The sequence below is a fragment of the Drosophila busckii genome, chromosome 3L (assembly GCF_011750605.1).
Source record: "Drosophila busckii strain San Diego stock center, stock number 13000-0081.31 chromosome 3L, ASM1175060v1, whole genome shotgun sequence".
Classification (NCBI taxonomy): domain Eukaryota; kingdom Metazoa; phylum Arthropoda; class Insecta; order Diptera; family Drosophilidae; genus Drosophila; species Drosophila busckii.
This window is the reverse complement of record NC_046606.1, coordinates 16,842,228-16,858,106: the sequence shown is the minus strand read 5'-3', so window position 1 is coordinate 16,858,106 and position 15,879 is coordinate 16,842,228. Positions and strand designations below refer to the sequence as shown.

Genomic DNA, 15,879 nt, shown 5'->3' with positions numbered 1-15,879 from the left:
GTACTGCGTGCTTATTGCTTCAACTTCCTTCTTTACACACACACACACACACACACACACACACACAGAGGCACAAATACAAACGCATTTAATTTATATAAGTCACGTGAGCGGCATTTTTTATGCACACACAGAAACAGCCCAGAGAGCCGAAAAAGAAATATAAATAAAATAATCGCAATCAAGTCGAATGCGAAAAGTTGAAGCGTGCCGGATTTAGCTTGACTTGCTGCTTTGGCTGCTGCTGCTGCTCCTTGATTTGATGATTCTTCGCCTTATGTTTCTGTCTCTGTCTCTCTCTTCACTCACGCGCTGAGCTTTAAAGCTGTTGTTTCAGCTTTAGTTGGCGTCTTTAGCTTTGGTATAATTTCTCAGGCAAGGGTTGTGACAAGTTGCAAGTGCTTAAAGCAAATAATAACTGTCACTAATCGTGATTGAGTGGATTTATGGCCAAGTGTGCAATGCGACTTGCGACTTTGCTCCCTTGCACTCTTTCGTGCATTTCGCTCTCTCTCTCTCTCTTTCTCGCGCAAGTTGCTCTCTAGCTAATTGTTGACAAGTGTTGAGTTCCTTTGGGTAGGGAACTTCACTTGGCATATGAGCGCTGCAAGCGAAACGGAAACAAAATATCAAATCATAAATCACAAAACACAACAAGTCCATTTCTACTTGCGATATTATTATTATTATTATTTTTTCAAAAGCTTGAGGCATTTTTGGCACGTGACTGCAAACATGCCACATGCCGCATGCCACACACACACACACACAAATGCACAACACACAACGTGTCAAATGCAAACTGGACCAGCGACTGACCATATATATATATATATATATATAAATACTTGATTTGTTACTTGGAGAGCAGGAAGCATTAATATGCAAGCAGAACTGATTTATCAATATTAAAGCTAAACATTTATTCAAGTTACTCGCTGCTTAAAGCTGCGCGTCGAAGCTCTTTGCGTGCGTGGCAACCGTTAGTGTGAGCTATATAGTATATAGCGATGCCATCACGATCATAATCATTACTAAAATACTTTTGGCAGTCGAAATGTTAAGCTTATGCCATTAAATTCTTAGGCTAAGCTCATATATAAAGTCAAAAAATGAGTCTGCAGCCATAAATAAACAAATTAAAAGCATTTATTGCTTGTAATGTGCATAAACAAAAAACAAAACAAAAGGTTAATGAAACGTCAGACGCAAACAAAATTTCGTTTAAAGTGGGCAACTAGAAAAAAGTCAGAGATAGAAAGAGAGTGTAAGAGAGAGTGAGAGCGAGAGCGAGAGCGAGTTTTTGCATATTTTGTTGCCGGCGTGAAATTTTTTGCAAATGACGCAATTTTTGCAAAAGAAAGAAATTTTTTCTTCTTGTGCTAAACGGCGCAGCCAACGCGACGCTCGAGCGAATTTTGGAAGTGTGTGACACACATGTGAACACACATATGTGTGTGTGTGTGCGTGAGTTGTCTCGCCATGTAGTTAAGACATAACGCAGAAATAAATTAAGTCTAATTAAGTTACTTTATTACACTAAAAAACTATGACAACTGAAATTTAAACAAAAAAAAATATATTTGCTTTTTGAAAAATATTTACAAACTCTCTGTCGCTTTTTTGCATAAGAATTTTTCGAGCAGTGTAGCATAATGTTAGCTTCGCATAATAAGCACAGTTCATTGGCATACAGGGCGTATGAGCAACGCACACACACACACACAGAGAGACGCAGACATACTTGAATAGTCGCCACATTCAAGGCGTATACAAATTTTCAGTTGAATTTATTATTTAATTATGTTGAAAACAAGTGCGAGGGAGAGAGAGGGAGAGAAAATATTATGCTGACTAGACAAAAAGTAAAACGGTGTAACTGTATGTGTATATGTGTGTGTGTGTGTGTAAATATGCGTGTTACTTGTATGAAAATAGACGCGGCAATAAAGCGCAAAAGAAATGTGAGAGCTGCGAGAACACGGAATTTAGTTTTGCGTCTTCTTGGGCTGTTTCTGTTTCTTCTGCTGCCTTTCACTTGTACATCAAATATTTTATCAGCAGTCGCAAATGTTTACGCCGCTGTTACAGCAACAACAACAACAACAACAAATGAGCATAACAAGAGCAGCAGCAGCAGCTACAATGTGTGAGAAAATTGAGTTCATTTTATATTAAGTATACGCCACACACACACGCGCTCTTGCGCTCTCTTGTTGTACTTTGTATATAACTTTTGTATGCTGATAAAACAGACGAATGCTGTGTTAGTTCGTCAGACTTCAGTTTGATTGTCAGCCCAGCATAAAATAAAATTGTTTATTTAAGCTGCTTTAAAGTTGCATTTTAATAAAATATTTAGGCGAACAAACCACAGCAGCCACAATAAAAATAATATTATTTATAATTTATTTAATAGCAAACCATATATTTAATGTCATTGTGGTAATTGCTCTTTTAACTATCAATTTAACCACAAGCGTGGCAACAGCTAAGCCCTTGAACCTTTTTGTGGCAATGTTTCATTTGATTTTTGTGTTTTTTTTTTAGTTTTTTTTTTGCATATTTTTGTCAGCGCCGTGTGCTGAGCTTAGCGTATATCTTTTTACTTATTCTTGTGCGCTCTGCTTGCTTTTTTCTTATTTTGTTTTGTTTATTTCTGCAGAATTCTTATGCATACATATTTGCATTCGCTGCTGGCGCAAAATAATGTTGCTTTTGTTATACTTTCTCTCACTCTCTTTGCGCTGCTTTGTTTTTCTGGCAAATTTCCAAATAAAAGCATCAATAGCAAACTAACTTGGGTGTGTGTGTGTGTGTGCAGCTTTTGTTTGTTGCATACAAATTTTATAGATTTTCAACGCCTTCGTTTGCTGCTGCTGTTGCCAAATATCCTGCAGCCCTTTTATATACAGAGCTCAAATGCAAATGTATGTGTGTGTGTGCATTTCCCTGTGGCATTTCAAGTGAAAAACGCGCCATCATCATCAACTGCAGCAGCTGAGGCGGCAGCAGCATGAAAAGCGCAGTCGTATTCACATATGTAGGTGGATCCATTTGTGCGCTTGGTCTAGCATTCAATCGAAGCTCAATAATGCGAGCCAAGAATTTCAATAAAAATTCTTTACCACAGCGAGCGAATGGAAGCGCTGGTGGGAGACTTAAGCGTAAATTTACTTGCTGACGACTGACAGTTGGCATTCCATAAATTGTTTGTCAATCTTTAGCTCCGCTCACTAATACTTTATTATTCTTTTTATTTGCAGTACGGCCAGCGTGTGCCAACTGCTGCCTCACCGAGCAACACAAACTCGAGCAGCTCATCCAACACTGGCTCCCAGAGCGGCACATTGAGCACCAGTTTGAGTAACACAACAAATACAAACACCACAATGGGTCCCAACGGCACCGTACAGAATCAAAATCAACAGGGCGGCGAGCAGTTGTCAAAGACAAATCTCTACATACGCGGACTGCAGCAGAATACAACTGATAAGGATCTAGTGAATATGTGTGCACAGTAAGTAATCGAATTATAAAAAATCGAATTTAAATATCTATGGTATAGAAGTACAGTGGGGCAAGCAGCCAAAGTCATTCACAGAAGCGAAACAAATAAATCAAATCCAATAATCCAATCCACTATGGCATAGCTTATTCCATTCTAAGCACATTTTGTGAATATTATAGAAAGATAAAAGTAACGCCCTATGAATTAAAAATAAAAGATAAAGATCGTTTCGTTTCGATTTGAATTATCTCATTAATAAATGGATATACTTTTGCTTCTCACTGTACAATTTATTATAATAAATTTAGTTGCACATTTATTTATTTATTTGACATTTGAATTTTTGGGGCGTATCATCATTTTGACCGTCTTCAGGGACATACAATCGACCATAGTGTGGACACTGCAATTAAGCTCAGCGCCATAGTAAAAAGCATTCAAATCCCTGTGAATAAATAAAATTCAATTAAATTGAACTAACTCTTCACTAGTTGACAAGTCAGTCAATGTTGACATCAACTTTATCAATCAAAAATGTGTTAATTGTCAACATTGAGATTGGGAGAGTTCAACTTACATTGCCTCACACTTTTTATTGTCGAACCACCAGGCGCTGTCAAATAGCTGAGCACACTTGATCGCATTATCCCGATCATGTGTGGCAAATTGCATATTTTGATGCTTTCTGAACCAATCCGCTTTGCCATTGCCCTTCATTTTGCCCAAGCGCAGTAGTCGATAGCCGTCGGCCTCGTCTGATATTTTGAATTGGTCGTAGTGCGCATGAATCACTGCTCCATTGAATCTCTCCATATAGATATATAGCTCGTGTGGTCTCTCATTAGTGAGCCGATGTATGTGCTCAAGGCCGAGAAAGAAATCAGCGTTGGACGCACCAAAGCCATCGCGATAAGTGCTCCAATCCCTGTAGAAATTCTCTTTACCATTTATCCTTTGTTGAATGACAGTCCATCCTGGACCAGCAATCGTATTTTCGCATAGTACTTCCAGTGCCTTTAGACCAGCAACTTGTATCTTATGCATACCCGGAGTCTGACCAAAGGGTAAACAACTTGTAGGCAATACTGCAATTTCCTCTTTAGCTTCCAATTTCGTTAGTCGCGTCTCCAGTTCTTCAGTCTTGCCTTGAACTTGCTGAGCGGAGTGCAGTTCTAAGATTTGTTTGCTTAGATCCTCAATATTTGTTGTCTTCTGATTAATCAGAGCTAAACTGCTTGTAAATTGATCAATAATTTGCTTTTGAAATTCATTGGATGCTCTCAAGTCTGTCAGTTGTTGTTCTAACCCCTTCACTTTTTCAATCAGTTGCTTATTATCCGTGCTCAAAGTGTCGATGTTGTTGTTGTTCACAGTATCTTGCAGTTGCTTTAAATATACCAATATTGGTTTCATTACCTTATATGTGTAGCCTCCACACTGTTTGTCAATGGGTGTGTTAGCTCCACAAGTCTAAGAACGTATATACATAAAATATATTGTATAATGTATTTATTTGTGGTTTACCTGCTCCTCATCGCTTGAAATATCTTCACAGCAGACCAAATGGCACAAAAGAATTAAAGCCACAAACAGCTTGAAAGCAAAACTCTGGACTAACTTCATTGCACAAAAGATTTAGCGAACTGTAGTCGCTTAAAAGCAAAGCTTGAATGAATTTCAAATCAAACTCATAGCTCAGCTCAGCTCGGTACTCAGCAGAAATTAAAGCTGATAGCCTTATGTTTAATTTGAGTGCAATGTGTGACTTTGTGATAAGAATTTTTGAGAACATTTCTATATAAATAAAAGCTTCATACTTTGCATTGCATTCATTCATGGGCTTAAACTATTTATATAAAGTAGAATACGAGATAAGCTCTGAGCAAAAGTACAAAAGGGGCTTTTCTGTATAAAAGGAATGCCAACAGTAAAAAGATTTGCGCTTATAATAATAAATATATATTTATACATAAAAGCCTTTTGATAAATATTTATATTTATTTCTGTTACACTTGACATTGGATTAACAATTGAATAAGCTTGCCAGCATTTTAATGCCGCAACTAATGAGCAAGCTGCTCACGCTTCGCCGCATTTCCACAAAGAACACGCAACACACGCATGTGGAGAATGTACGCACTTTTTATTGGCAACTCAGCAAGGAGCGGAGCAACCCCCAACAAAAAAGGCAACAAATTTTGCCACCCTTGCTGGCAACCAAACAAAATCCACACTAATTAGTGAGCATGCCTAATCGGATAGCCACAAAACATATAAAGAAATTATGTGTGTGTGTGTGTGTGCGTATTCGCATTATAATGTGCAGATTGCGTATACGCAGCATTGCGCCACTTCATTAGGGGCGCACTTTCCATAATAACGAAAGTCCATAAAAAATAGTTGCACAAACATCAAACAAAACAAACTATAATTAGGTGAGTGGGCAGGTAAGGGTCGCAATCTTAGCTCTTGCTGGCCAGCTGGCTGGCTGACTATAATAAGCCGAGTAATTAAATTAAAGGTCAATTTGTTTTTTCTTTTTGTTTTTGTTGCTCCCATAAGACATGAAGCTCACTCTTTATTATTTCTTTATTCTTTTATTGCTCGAGCGGCTGCTGCTGCGGCTGCTGCTGCTGCTGCTCAAGCAATCAAAATAAGCCGCTTATGAAACTAAGTTGACTGAGCAGCCCTTCAAGCAGTCCTTCGCTCAATCAATCGCTGCGTTGTCGCAGCCTTCGCGTACTTTAATATTATTATTAAGTACACGAATCTATCATGTCGACTAAGCTATAATTCTTAATTGCAAACAACTCGGCTAAAGTTAAACATAAACGTTTATTGTATTATTGATCAAATGTTCAGAGTGTGCCGACTCAATTATTTATTTACATAAAGTGTAGTTAAATATAAACACACGATTCGTTGCCTACTTTTGAGGGCATATATTAGAGTTTAATGACAATTTAATTACTTTCAGTCAATGTCGACGCGTGACGGCGTTTACAACAACAAAATCCAAGCCTTAAACGCGGCACGCAAGAAAACAAACACATCGACGGACGGACAGACAGACAGACAGACCGACAGTGTATATTACATATTAATATAATTAGTTTTACACATGTATATATGTATATGTTAATTTGTAGCTAACTCACGCCTCTCTGCGCTTTCTCTCTCTCTTTCTCTTGCAGATACGGAACAATAATATCAACCAAGGCTATTCTAGACAAAACAACAAACAAATGTAAAGGTATTTTTTTCTTCACCATTCTCATCATTTATTTATTTATGTGTGTTTTTATTCGTATATATGTATTATTAGTATGTGTTTTATCTAATCAAAAACAAAACAAAAAAATTATCAAAAAAACATTTTACTTTTGTATATTTTTTAATTATTGTTATTGAATTTTTTGTATTGTTTTTATGTGAATTTATGAATATTTATGTGTGTATTATTAATCAAATATTATTGCTTGTATGTTGCTGTAATTTTTGATGTTTTTTAATAATATCATAAGTTAACAATTGCAAACAAGAATTGGCAGTGATGATCTCAATTTAAATTTGCTTTCTTTCTTCTTCTTCTATTTGGCTTTCATTTGGTATCAGTTTTGTTTCTTATGATTTAATCGTAAATCATTCATGCATTCATCTCACTTGTTAACTATTGCACTCTACTTTAGCTAACCTATGACTATACTGCTGCTAGTGTTAATAATCCAAATCCAAATAACCAATATATATATATATAAACATAGAAACCTTGCTCCAATCGCTGTTACTGATATAACTGATATAATTGTATAAATGTGTTGTATGTATGTGAAAGGCTTTTTATTTATTATTTATTTGTTAGTGTTTGTTCAACTATTAATTTAATTTTACCTTTTACATTTCTTCCACTTTTCTACTCTCTACGCATATATTTTGTTTTTGTTTTGATTATTGCACGTCAATATCAATTTCGTTTTGATTATTCCTATGCCTTTGACATGTGTGTGACAAAATTATTAAAAAAAAAAAAAAATACAACAAATAATTATCCCCCTCAAATGTGTTATATCTATCTATATATACCGATTTTTATATATATATTTATACATGCAATTAAAAAAACCCACCTACCTACCCAACCAACCTACACACCAAAAACGAATAAACGAAAACCAAAACCGAAAACCAAAACCAAAACCAAAAAAAAACAAAACAAAAACAAAATATGTTTCTTACAGGTTATGGATTCGTCGATTTCGAGCAGCCGGCATATGCTGAGGGCGCCGTCAAGGGACTTCAGGCGAAGGGAGTGCAAGCTCAGATGGCCAAAGTGGGTATCTGGGTGCTTCATAGGCCGGCCATTGTACGTTTGTTTGCATGCAAGTAATACTCACCCCCTCACACCGCAAAAAAGAAGAAAAAAAATGACAAACATAAAGCTTTTCCCCTCCCCCCACATCCCACATGCCATGACTGTAGAGCCCTCCAAACTCTCTTTACGTTTACTTGTTAGTTTAATTGAGTTGTTACTTTAATTTATAATACACAAGTTAGTTTTAGTTTTCAAATTATGTTTATAAGTTGAGCTCTGCCGCCGCCCCGCCGCCAGCAAAGTGAAAAGCAATACACAAGGAATTTGCTTAGCATATCAGATCGAATGCTCAAAGGTCAAAGTGCGCCAGCACTTCGAGTGGCAAATACTTTTGGCTTTTATTTTATTTCGTTTCTTACACGACTGCCAGGCAGATTCAATTTCCATTTGCATACTCTAAGTTCTTTTGTATTTATTTCAATTTACTTGCCCCGCACATACTCCGTAACCTTCCTTCCAGTCCAACTTAGCTCAAGAATTCGCTAGCTCTGTAGAGTTGTTACTCATTTAAAAATAATTTGTATAATCGTATGTCGTACATAAAAAAAGAAACTTTTACTCTCGCAACACACAAATTATTTAGTACATTACACAGATTTTAGTTACAGAATACAAAATTGATATATACGACAAACTTTTGCTAATTTGTTAGCGTAGTTTTATAACTGTAGTTTTCAGCGCGTACATTAGCTTACATTAAACAATAATTAATTAGTTAATAATGTACATTTCCATAGACTATAATTTGTTTATTTCGAACTCTCTCTCGCTCGATCCAATTTTTAATCAAACATTAACAATCTTCCCCCATAGCAGAGAGAGAGACTGAGCTCTGTTAACGTATTTAATTGCAATTTAGCGAATTTGTTGGTAAATTAATTGCATTTTAATTTTGTCCATAAATTTTCTATAGGCAATTGCATTTCCATAGAGTGCTCTCAGGTATTACTATAATCTATAAATGTATTTATAAAACGAAAACATACGTAATGCTCCCCCCATCATCAAGTTAGATATAGTATTATCAAATACCCAGGGGTGCCACAGAAATCTCTAGAGATTTAACCAAATCGTAACAGGCACAGAACTTTTATTGTTCGATAAAGAGTTGTTACCGCTTAAGTTTTACAATCAAACCAGTTCGAAGCTGAAATTCTGTGGCACCCCAGTATATAAGAAACTATTAAGAGGTCCATAGAAATCACTTGCGTCTTAATTCCAATTCAATTTCATTCTGCTTTCGGCTGAATTCTATTTCACTAGTGATTTTTGTGGCACCCATTTATATATTTAGATTTGACAGAATTTACCAACCCTTTAGTTTTATGTTTGAAACTTTTATTCATAATACCGTAAGTTACATCGTAATGCTTAGCAGGCTTAATTATATTATAGTAGTAGCATTGTTCTCCAGCAGAAGAAGAAGAAGAAGAAGCTATTGTCAAAAGCGATGACTGGATGTCCTTCAAACAATTCAAAGTGGCAGCAATGCGTAGTTAATTTTACAATTTAGCCAGTAACGTCTAAGTAGCACACTAACATTAACATACACTCAACAACATATATAGTTTAATTATATACTAATACTATGTCATTATCGGCAGAACGATAGCTATCATAGGAATAAGTCTAAATTAAAGCAAACAATTTATAGAATAAATTTAAAAAACATTATATTTACATTATGTAGTAACATAATAAACAGTTATAGTGGTATTTTATGGAATTGAATCGATATGTACGATATAAATATACTTTGTAAACACAAATCGTATTTAGAAGCCTAGTCGAGAGCGAAACGTAATCTACATATAGCTATAGACTTATGTATATCTAGTGTATACCAGTACAAGTAACTGTATATTGGGATTATTCATTTGAATTTGAATTTCTCTCGAACATTAACTTTCAATTTTATATAACTTATATCTACATACTACCACTAAATATCGCAACTGTATAAACTGTACTCGTATTTTGAAGCTATAGCCAGAGCCAACATATAATCAACCTACAAGTTTGTTGTTTGAGTACGCAAAATGCTACAAACCTGCGCCGGCCAAAACTTACCAAAAATCAAAACGAAATATATATATACTACTATATACCAAAAAGCAAAACTAAGTATACAACTCAAGACTCACTCTATATAACTATCTACTACTATATATAAACTAAGTGCTCAGGTATTTAACTTAATTAAGTCCAACTACTAGGCATACATACTATACATACATACACTGTAAATAAAGATTGTCTAGGTTCTAGGTCTATGAGTCGTTTATTCCAACGCTCGCCTCGTCTTTATGTCTTAAGTCAATTTGAGAGAGATTTGTTAGGTGACACACACACACACACTCAAACACACACACACACACACACATACTCATGCAGTTAGGCACACACAAACACACACAGCAATAACAACAGAGCCAGACAACAACAATAACAAGCATACAGAAATTATGGAAAATTGAATTAAAAATTTTACTAATGACAACATTTTTCTACGTTTTAATTTCTTTCCTTCTCTCTACGACTCTCGCTCGCGATCTATTCAAATGCGCCGTGTCTGTCGCTCGCTCGCTCGCTCACACACCAACATACACCAATACACCAACACCACACCAATACCAATGCCACAATCATCTCATACACACATACATATGCTTTTGCCAATAAATGCTTCTGTCTGTGTATGTAAAACTTTTGTGTGTGAACTACAATGCTCGAATCAAAAACCAAACACAAAACTAAACTTTAAATGATCTTCAACAATACACCAACATCACCAACACCACCACCAACAACAACACCACGCTGTCCAAATCGAATACAAAAACCACACAGCAACAGGAACAGGATCCTACAAATTTGTATATAGCAAATTTGCCGCCACACTTTAAGGAAACTGATCTAGAGGCAATGCTATCGAAATATGGACAAGTTGTTTCGACCAGAATATTGCGTGATCAGCAAATGAACTCCAAGGGTAACTTCGAGCTGAGCTGATCAAATGAAATAGCCCACTAATGATTTTGTTTATTTTGCTTGCAGGCGTTGGCTTCGCTCGCATGGAGAGCCGCGAAAAGTGCGAGCAGATTATTCAGATGTTTAACGGTAACACAATACCGGGTGCCAAAGATCCGCTCTTGGTGAAATTCGCCGACGGTGGTCCCAAAAAGAAGAATCTCTTCAAGACGCCCGATCCGAACGCACGCGCGTGGCGCGAGGGCATCTCCGCCGAGGGCATACCCGTGGCCTACGATCCCAGCATGCAGCAGAATGGCGTAAGCGTCAACGTGGGCACTCCCATTGGCATGCCCTACTCGCGCTTCGGCGCCCCCCAGGTGGGCGGCTATCCGGTCGCCGGCTCGCAGTGGATTCCCGGCTACATGATGACCCAGCCCATCACTCAGGTCGATGATCAGGTGAGTCCAGTCAGCCCTATCCCTTACCCTAACTGAAGACAAACTTAAACTCCATCTGCAAACTGCCCAAATCATTATTATTAGTATTCGTCTGCCCTGCAGTATATGCAAATGGCCGCCGCTCCCCAGCTGGGCGTCACCTCGTACAAGCCCGAGGCGGTCAACCAGGTGCAGCCTCGCGGCATCTCCATGATGGTCAGTGGCGACGCAACCGTGCCATACGGAACCATGATGCCCCAGTTGGCCACCCTGCAAATTGGCAACTCTGTAAGTCTCAATTTGAATTTGAATTCTCAACTCAAGTCAACTCAACTCAATTCAACTCAACTCAACTCAACTCCAAACTCAAGACCAGCTCCTATTATTTGACTGGAGCTGAGGCTCAGCTCAGGCAAATGATAGTAGCAATGAAATCAGCTTATATATAAGTTATATAATACGAGAGATGAGGATGGCATTCTTTTCTGTCTTTGAGTATTGCGTGCGTGCAGTTTAATTTAATTTTAATATAACTTTAACGTCTCTTCGATTGATATCTAAACATTATTTTTGTCTATTTGTAACTGTTCTGTTTATTCTTATGCCATTTATATGTTTATGTTTATTTTGGTTTTCTTTATTTTCCACTTTTTCGGTTCGATTATAGAATTTTTCTCCATCGTTACAGTATATTAGTCCAACTTATCCATATTATGCACCACCACCAACTATTATACCAACAATGCCAATGACAGATTCCGAACAGGCTAGCACAGCTGCATCACCCGACGAGGCATACACACAGTATCCACATCAAGCCGCTCCCAAATAGGTCTTTGCGAGGTGAGTGATCTCTCTCAGTCTCTCTGTCCCCACATCACTCAATCTCAATCTCAAACTGTCTTCCGTCTGTCTTTGAGCTTTGAGCCGAGCTCTTCCACAAGTCCATTGCTTGCTTTAGTTGCGTGCTTTTTACATAGCGAGCGTTCACTGTACCTCTTGCTTTCTCTTTCTTTCTGCATGTGCTGTGTGCTTAACGCTTTGCTCTCTCTCTCTCTCGCTCGCTCGCTCTCTCAATTGCTACCACCAAACACCAAACCAACGAACTAACTGATCTCTCACTCTCTCACGCCTCATGGTCTCATTAGCCTAACCAAACAGTCACACTCCAAGCGCACGCGCTCTCTTTCTCTTCTCTCTCTCTCTCTCTCTCTCTCTCTCTCTCTGTCTCTTTCTCCTCTCCCGATGATCCACTCTTGTGTGCTGCTTGTTGTTGCTTGCCTGTTTGCTTACAAAAAAACAAATCTGTTCATTAGCTTTAAAATCAATCAAAATCCCCCATGCTCCTCCTCATCTTTTGTTATTTTAATTTCTTTAAATTTTCTGTTTTTTGAAAACTGTGCGCTGCTACATACACATAAGACTACAAAAACAAATACAACAACAACAACAACAACTACCCTCTATTACAACAACATAAATTTTTGTCTTTTTTTTCATATACTTAGTATAGTTACTAAGCAGCCAAAGCACTGGTAATACATACTAGGTAAATATCATACATAAATGTATAGTCTAGCATTAAGCATAAGCTTCTATTAATCACCTATATGCATGTCCATACGAAACTAACTCAAGTCTGTTTAGATTTTAACATAAATTTAAGCAGACAGTAGACACCATCACCTACGCCCCACTACTACTAGCGCTAATCCACTAAACTAACCTCTAGATCTACGCCTAGTGCCAACTCCAAACTAATAAACTTTTGTCCTTGCAGAACAAGTAATTCTATAGTACCGCCGTCGAGTACTATATAGAAGGGAAAGGAGATCGTGGATGCAACTAAAGTGAGGAGGAAAGATGTAAGGAGGAGCAAGTGGAGAAGCAGAAGGACATGAGGCAGGACAACAATAACAGGAGCCAGCTGGATTGGTCAAAGAGCAAGAGCAAGAGTGAACTAAGCAAACCAGAAGAAAAACAAAGAAAAGAAAAACTAATGTTTAAATTTAAATAAAAGCAAAACCGAGCGTTAAGAGAGTTTAATGTATAAACAAAACAACAACAAAACTAATAGAATGCAAATGCATGAATTACACACAAGGGCGAGAGTAAAGAGAAGAGCGTAGGACAGAAATTTTATTGCGATCAGAGATCGGTTAACATCAGCAGCGTAAGAAAGTGAAGAAAAGCAAAGACTAAACTTAAATAATAGAGCGTAGTTATACACTAAATAAATGATTTAAACAACAAGCAAAAGGAAGAAGCAGGCAGAAAGTTATGACGATGATTGAGAAACTTTTGCAAATTTAGAAGAATGAATAAGCTGCAAAAGAAACTTGCGACGAGATAAGCAAAGGGAAATACATTTAAAAAGAATAAAAACAATGTGTGCAATGTAAAAAAAAGATTTTGTAAAAGAGTAAAAGTAATAACAACAGCAACAAGAAAACAACAATGTCTAAAAGCAAATAAAAATGTATTTTGCTATTGGAAGTTTTGGTAAAGAGAAATAGCAAGGACGTTTCTTTTTGATTAGCACAAAAAAGTGTAAAGAGTGGAGAACAAAGTTTTTATTTATATTTTTGTTATATTCTGTGGTCAAAGCAAAAACCCCCCCAAAAAAAAGATATAAACCAAAACAAAACGAAAAATTCAAATTATTTGCAAAGATTTTTTAAACATTTTGCTATAGTTTGTCGAAAAAAATACTTAAGAGAAGAATTTTCGCAGCAGTTGAAATGAAAACCAGAAGCAGAGGGCTATAAAGAACTCTTGTCCCTTAAGCACTCCTCCCTATCTCTGTCTCTACTGTGAAAGAGGAGTTTAAAAAACAAAAGAAATTAGTTTTAAGTACTAGCAAAGAAAATAAGAAAAAGAAAATCTTGCGAGTAAGCAGCAAATTTCGTAGTTCTTAGTGTCTAATAATAAACAAAAAACAAAAAACATAAAATAAAAGAAAAGAAAACTAAGATTAAGTCAAACCAGAGAAAGCAAAGTGAAGTAAGAAAAAGAAAAAGAAGCAGGAGAATAAAATATTGTACTCGGTGTTTTTTAGCATATTTTTGTGCTCATCAGTCGATTTAATAATATGAAAGAAATATAATATTTTGTAGCTGTCTACAGTCTTTTTTGGATTTACGTTTAGCTGTCTGTGTGTGTGTTGTTGTTAGTTCACGCGTTCGGACTCTTGAGTGAACAGAAAGCAATGCAAAAAACAAACAGAGATCAAACATAGTGACTTTAGATATATGACATTATTGTTTAATTTTGTTTTACTCTGTCTGTCTGTCTGTCTGTGTGTCGTTTAGCAAGGAGATGAAGGTTTGAAAAGCGAAAACAATATAGAGGCTGGCACACTTTATGAAAGGGCAGAGAAGAGAAGTGAAGTGAAAGGAGTTAACCCGTAGTAGTCGTAGTTTAGCATTGTGGACACGTAGTAAATTTTTTGTAAGTGAAGAGCAACAACAACACCAACAGCAACATCATGAAAGCGTTGAGCAAGTAGTGAGGACATATTGAAAATGTTCTATGGAAATAATATTGAGCGCAAGCGAAACTTAATTTTAGTCAAACGTAGTACTAGGTAAAAAATAAAACAAACGATAGCAAAAGCAAAAGCGTAAATTGAGCAGCAGCAGCAAGAATTTCTGTTTAGTCTTAAGAGCTACTTAAGTTCAACTCTGAGCAGAGCAAGTATTTGAAATTGAAATCGAAGCCTACTGTATTTATGTTTTTTTTTTCTTTAAACAAAATTGCCAATACACAGACACACATACACACATGCCTACATATTGTATTTGTGATTTTTTATTTATTTTTGCTAAAAGTTGAGCCAAGTTTGCTTGAGAATCTCAGCAGAGAATGTTTAAGTAGCCAGCTTCATTGTTTGTTAAATTTTGTTTTATTTTATAGCTCATCTTACACACACACACAAACACATATACACAGCAAGAAAAACAACAACAACAAAAGAAACATTCCTGAGCAAAGGTCTTTAATTCATTTTCATATGCTTAAACATTAATTTAAACAAAAATATATAATTAAATGAAAATGAAAAGCAAACACAACGCCAAAAGTCTTCCTAAGCCTAAAGAAAATATAAAGGACAACAAAAACCAAAACACGAAACGTAAGGAAATGATCAATTTTGTATTTCTTTTGTTTTTAATTTGTAACATATTTGTAACTATGCTTTAGACTGAATGTAATTGCAACCACAAAACAAAACAAAACGAAACGAAACGAAACAAAAAACTGAATTCAATTGCAGGATATACAAATACACACACACATAATCAAATACACACACATACATGCATACATCATTCATTAACTAGCACAACTTGCAAGCGTCTTCGGTATAGTAACTAAATAAAAAAGAGAGCAAACATTCCAAATTTTTTATAAATTTTGTGAAAAATTAAATGAGACGCCGCTGCATCGAAACAAGAAAAGAAAATCACAAATACAAATACAAGAATGTTTCAAAATACTTTATAATTTGTTAATAATTTGAAAAATGTCTATGCTTTCTTTTTGGCCAAGTGCAATTGTTTTTTTTTTTTTCGTCTAGTTTTTAT

General features: G+C 36.3%; 2 protein-coding genes across 19 annotated transcripts in view; one reads left to right on the top strand and one right to left on the bottom strand.

Annotated features, from left to right (window-relative positions):
- The window catches only part of LOC108599575 (protein alan shepard), a 122,957-nt gene extending 109,674 nt beyond the window's left edge, over positions 1-13,283 (top strand). For 4 of the 18 annotated variants that reach the window (XM_017986507.1, XM_017986499.1, XM_017986515.1 and 1 more), the window contains 8 exons: positions 3,267-3,520; positions 6,706-6,764; positions 7,750-7,874; positions 10,734-10,875; positions 10,941-11,314; positions 11,399-11,581; positions 11,961-12,136; positions 13,074-13,283. In XM_017986507.1, the coding sequence (XP_017841996.1) occupies positions 3,267-3,520; positions 6,706-6,764; positions 7,750-7,874; positions 10,734-10,875; positions 10,941-11,314; positions 11,399-11,581; positions 11,961-12,125 (1,302 nt within the window). In that variant the 3' untranslated portion in view covers positions 12,126-12,136; positions 13,074-13,283. Of the gene's footprint in view, positions 1-3,266; positions 3,521-6,705; positions 6,765-7,749; positions 7,875-10,733; positions 10,876-10,940; positions 11,315-11,398; positions 11,582-11,960; positions 12,137-12,801; positions 12,843-13,073 lie in introns of all 18 variants that reach the window. The other 14 variants (XM_017986509.1, XM_017986501.1, XR_001915150.1 and 11 more) reach the window with 13 other exon arrangements.
- On the bottom strand, positions 3,562-5,354 carry LOC108599579 (angiopoietin-related protein 7). Its single transcript, XM_017986518.1, has 3 exons — positions 5,036-5,354; positions 4,089-4,981; positions 3,562-3,956 (listed from the first exon to the last, which is right to left on the bottom strand). Exons 1-3 carry the CDS (start codon positions 5,132-5,134, stop codon positions 3,836-3,838), a joined length of 1,113 nt encoding a protein of 370 aa, XP_017842007.1. The 5' UTR covers positions 5,135-5,354; the 3' UTR covers positions 3,562-3,835.
- Positions 13,284-15,879: the final 2,596 nt, after the last annotated feature.

Excerpts from the sequence above, each read along its gene's own strand:
- LOC108599579 (XM_017986518.1), bottom strand. The coding sequence starts at position 5,134 with ATGAAGTTAGTCCAGAGTTTTGCTTTCAAGCTGTTTGTGGCTTTAATT. Across the intron at positions 4,982-5,035 it reads TTTCAAGCGATGAGGAGCAG|ACTTGTGGAGCTAACACACC; the intron begins GTAAACCACAAA and ends ATACGTTCTTAG. Across the intron at positions 3,957-4,088 it reads AATAAAAAGTGTGAGGCAAT|GGATTTGAATGCTTTTTACT; the intron begins GTAAGTTGAACT and ends ATTTATTCACAG.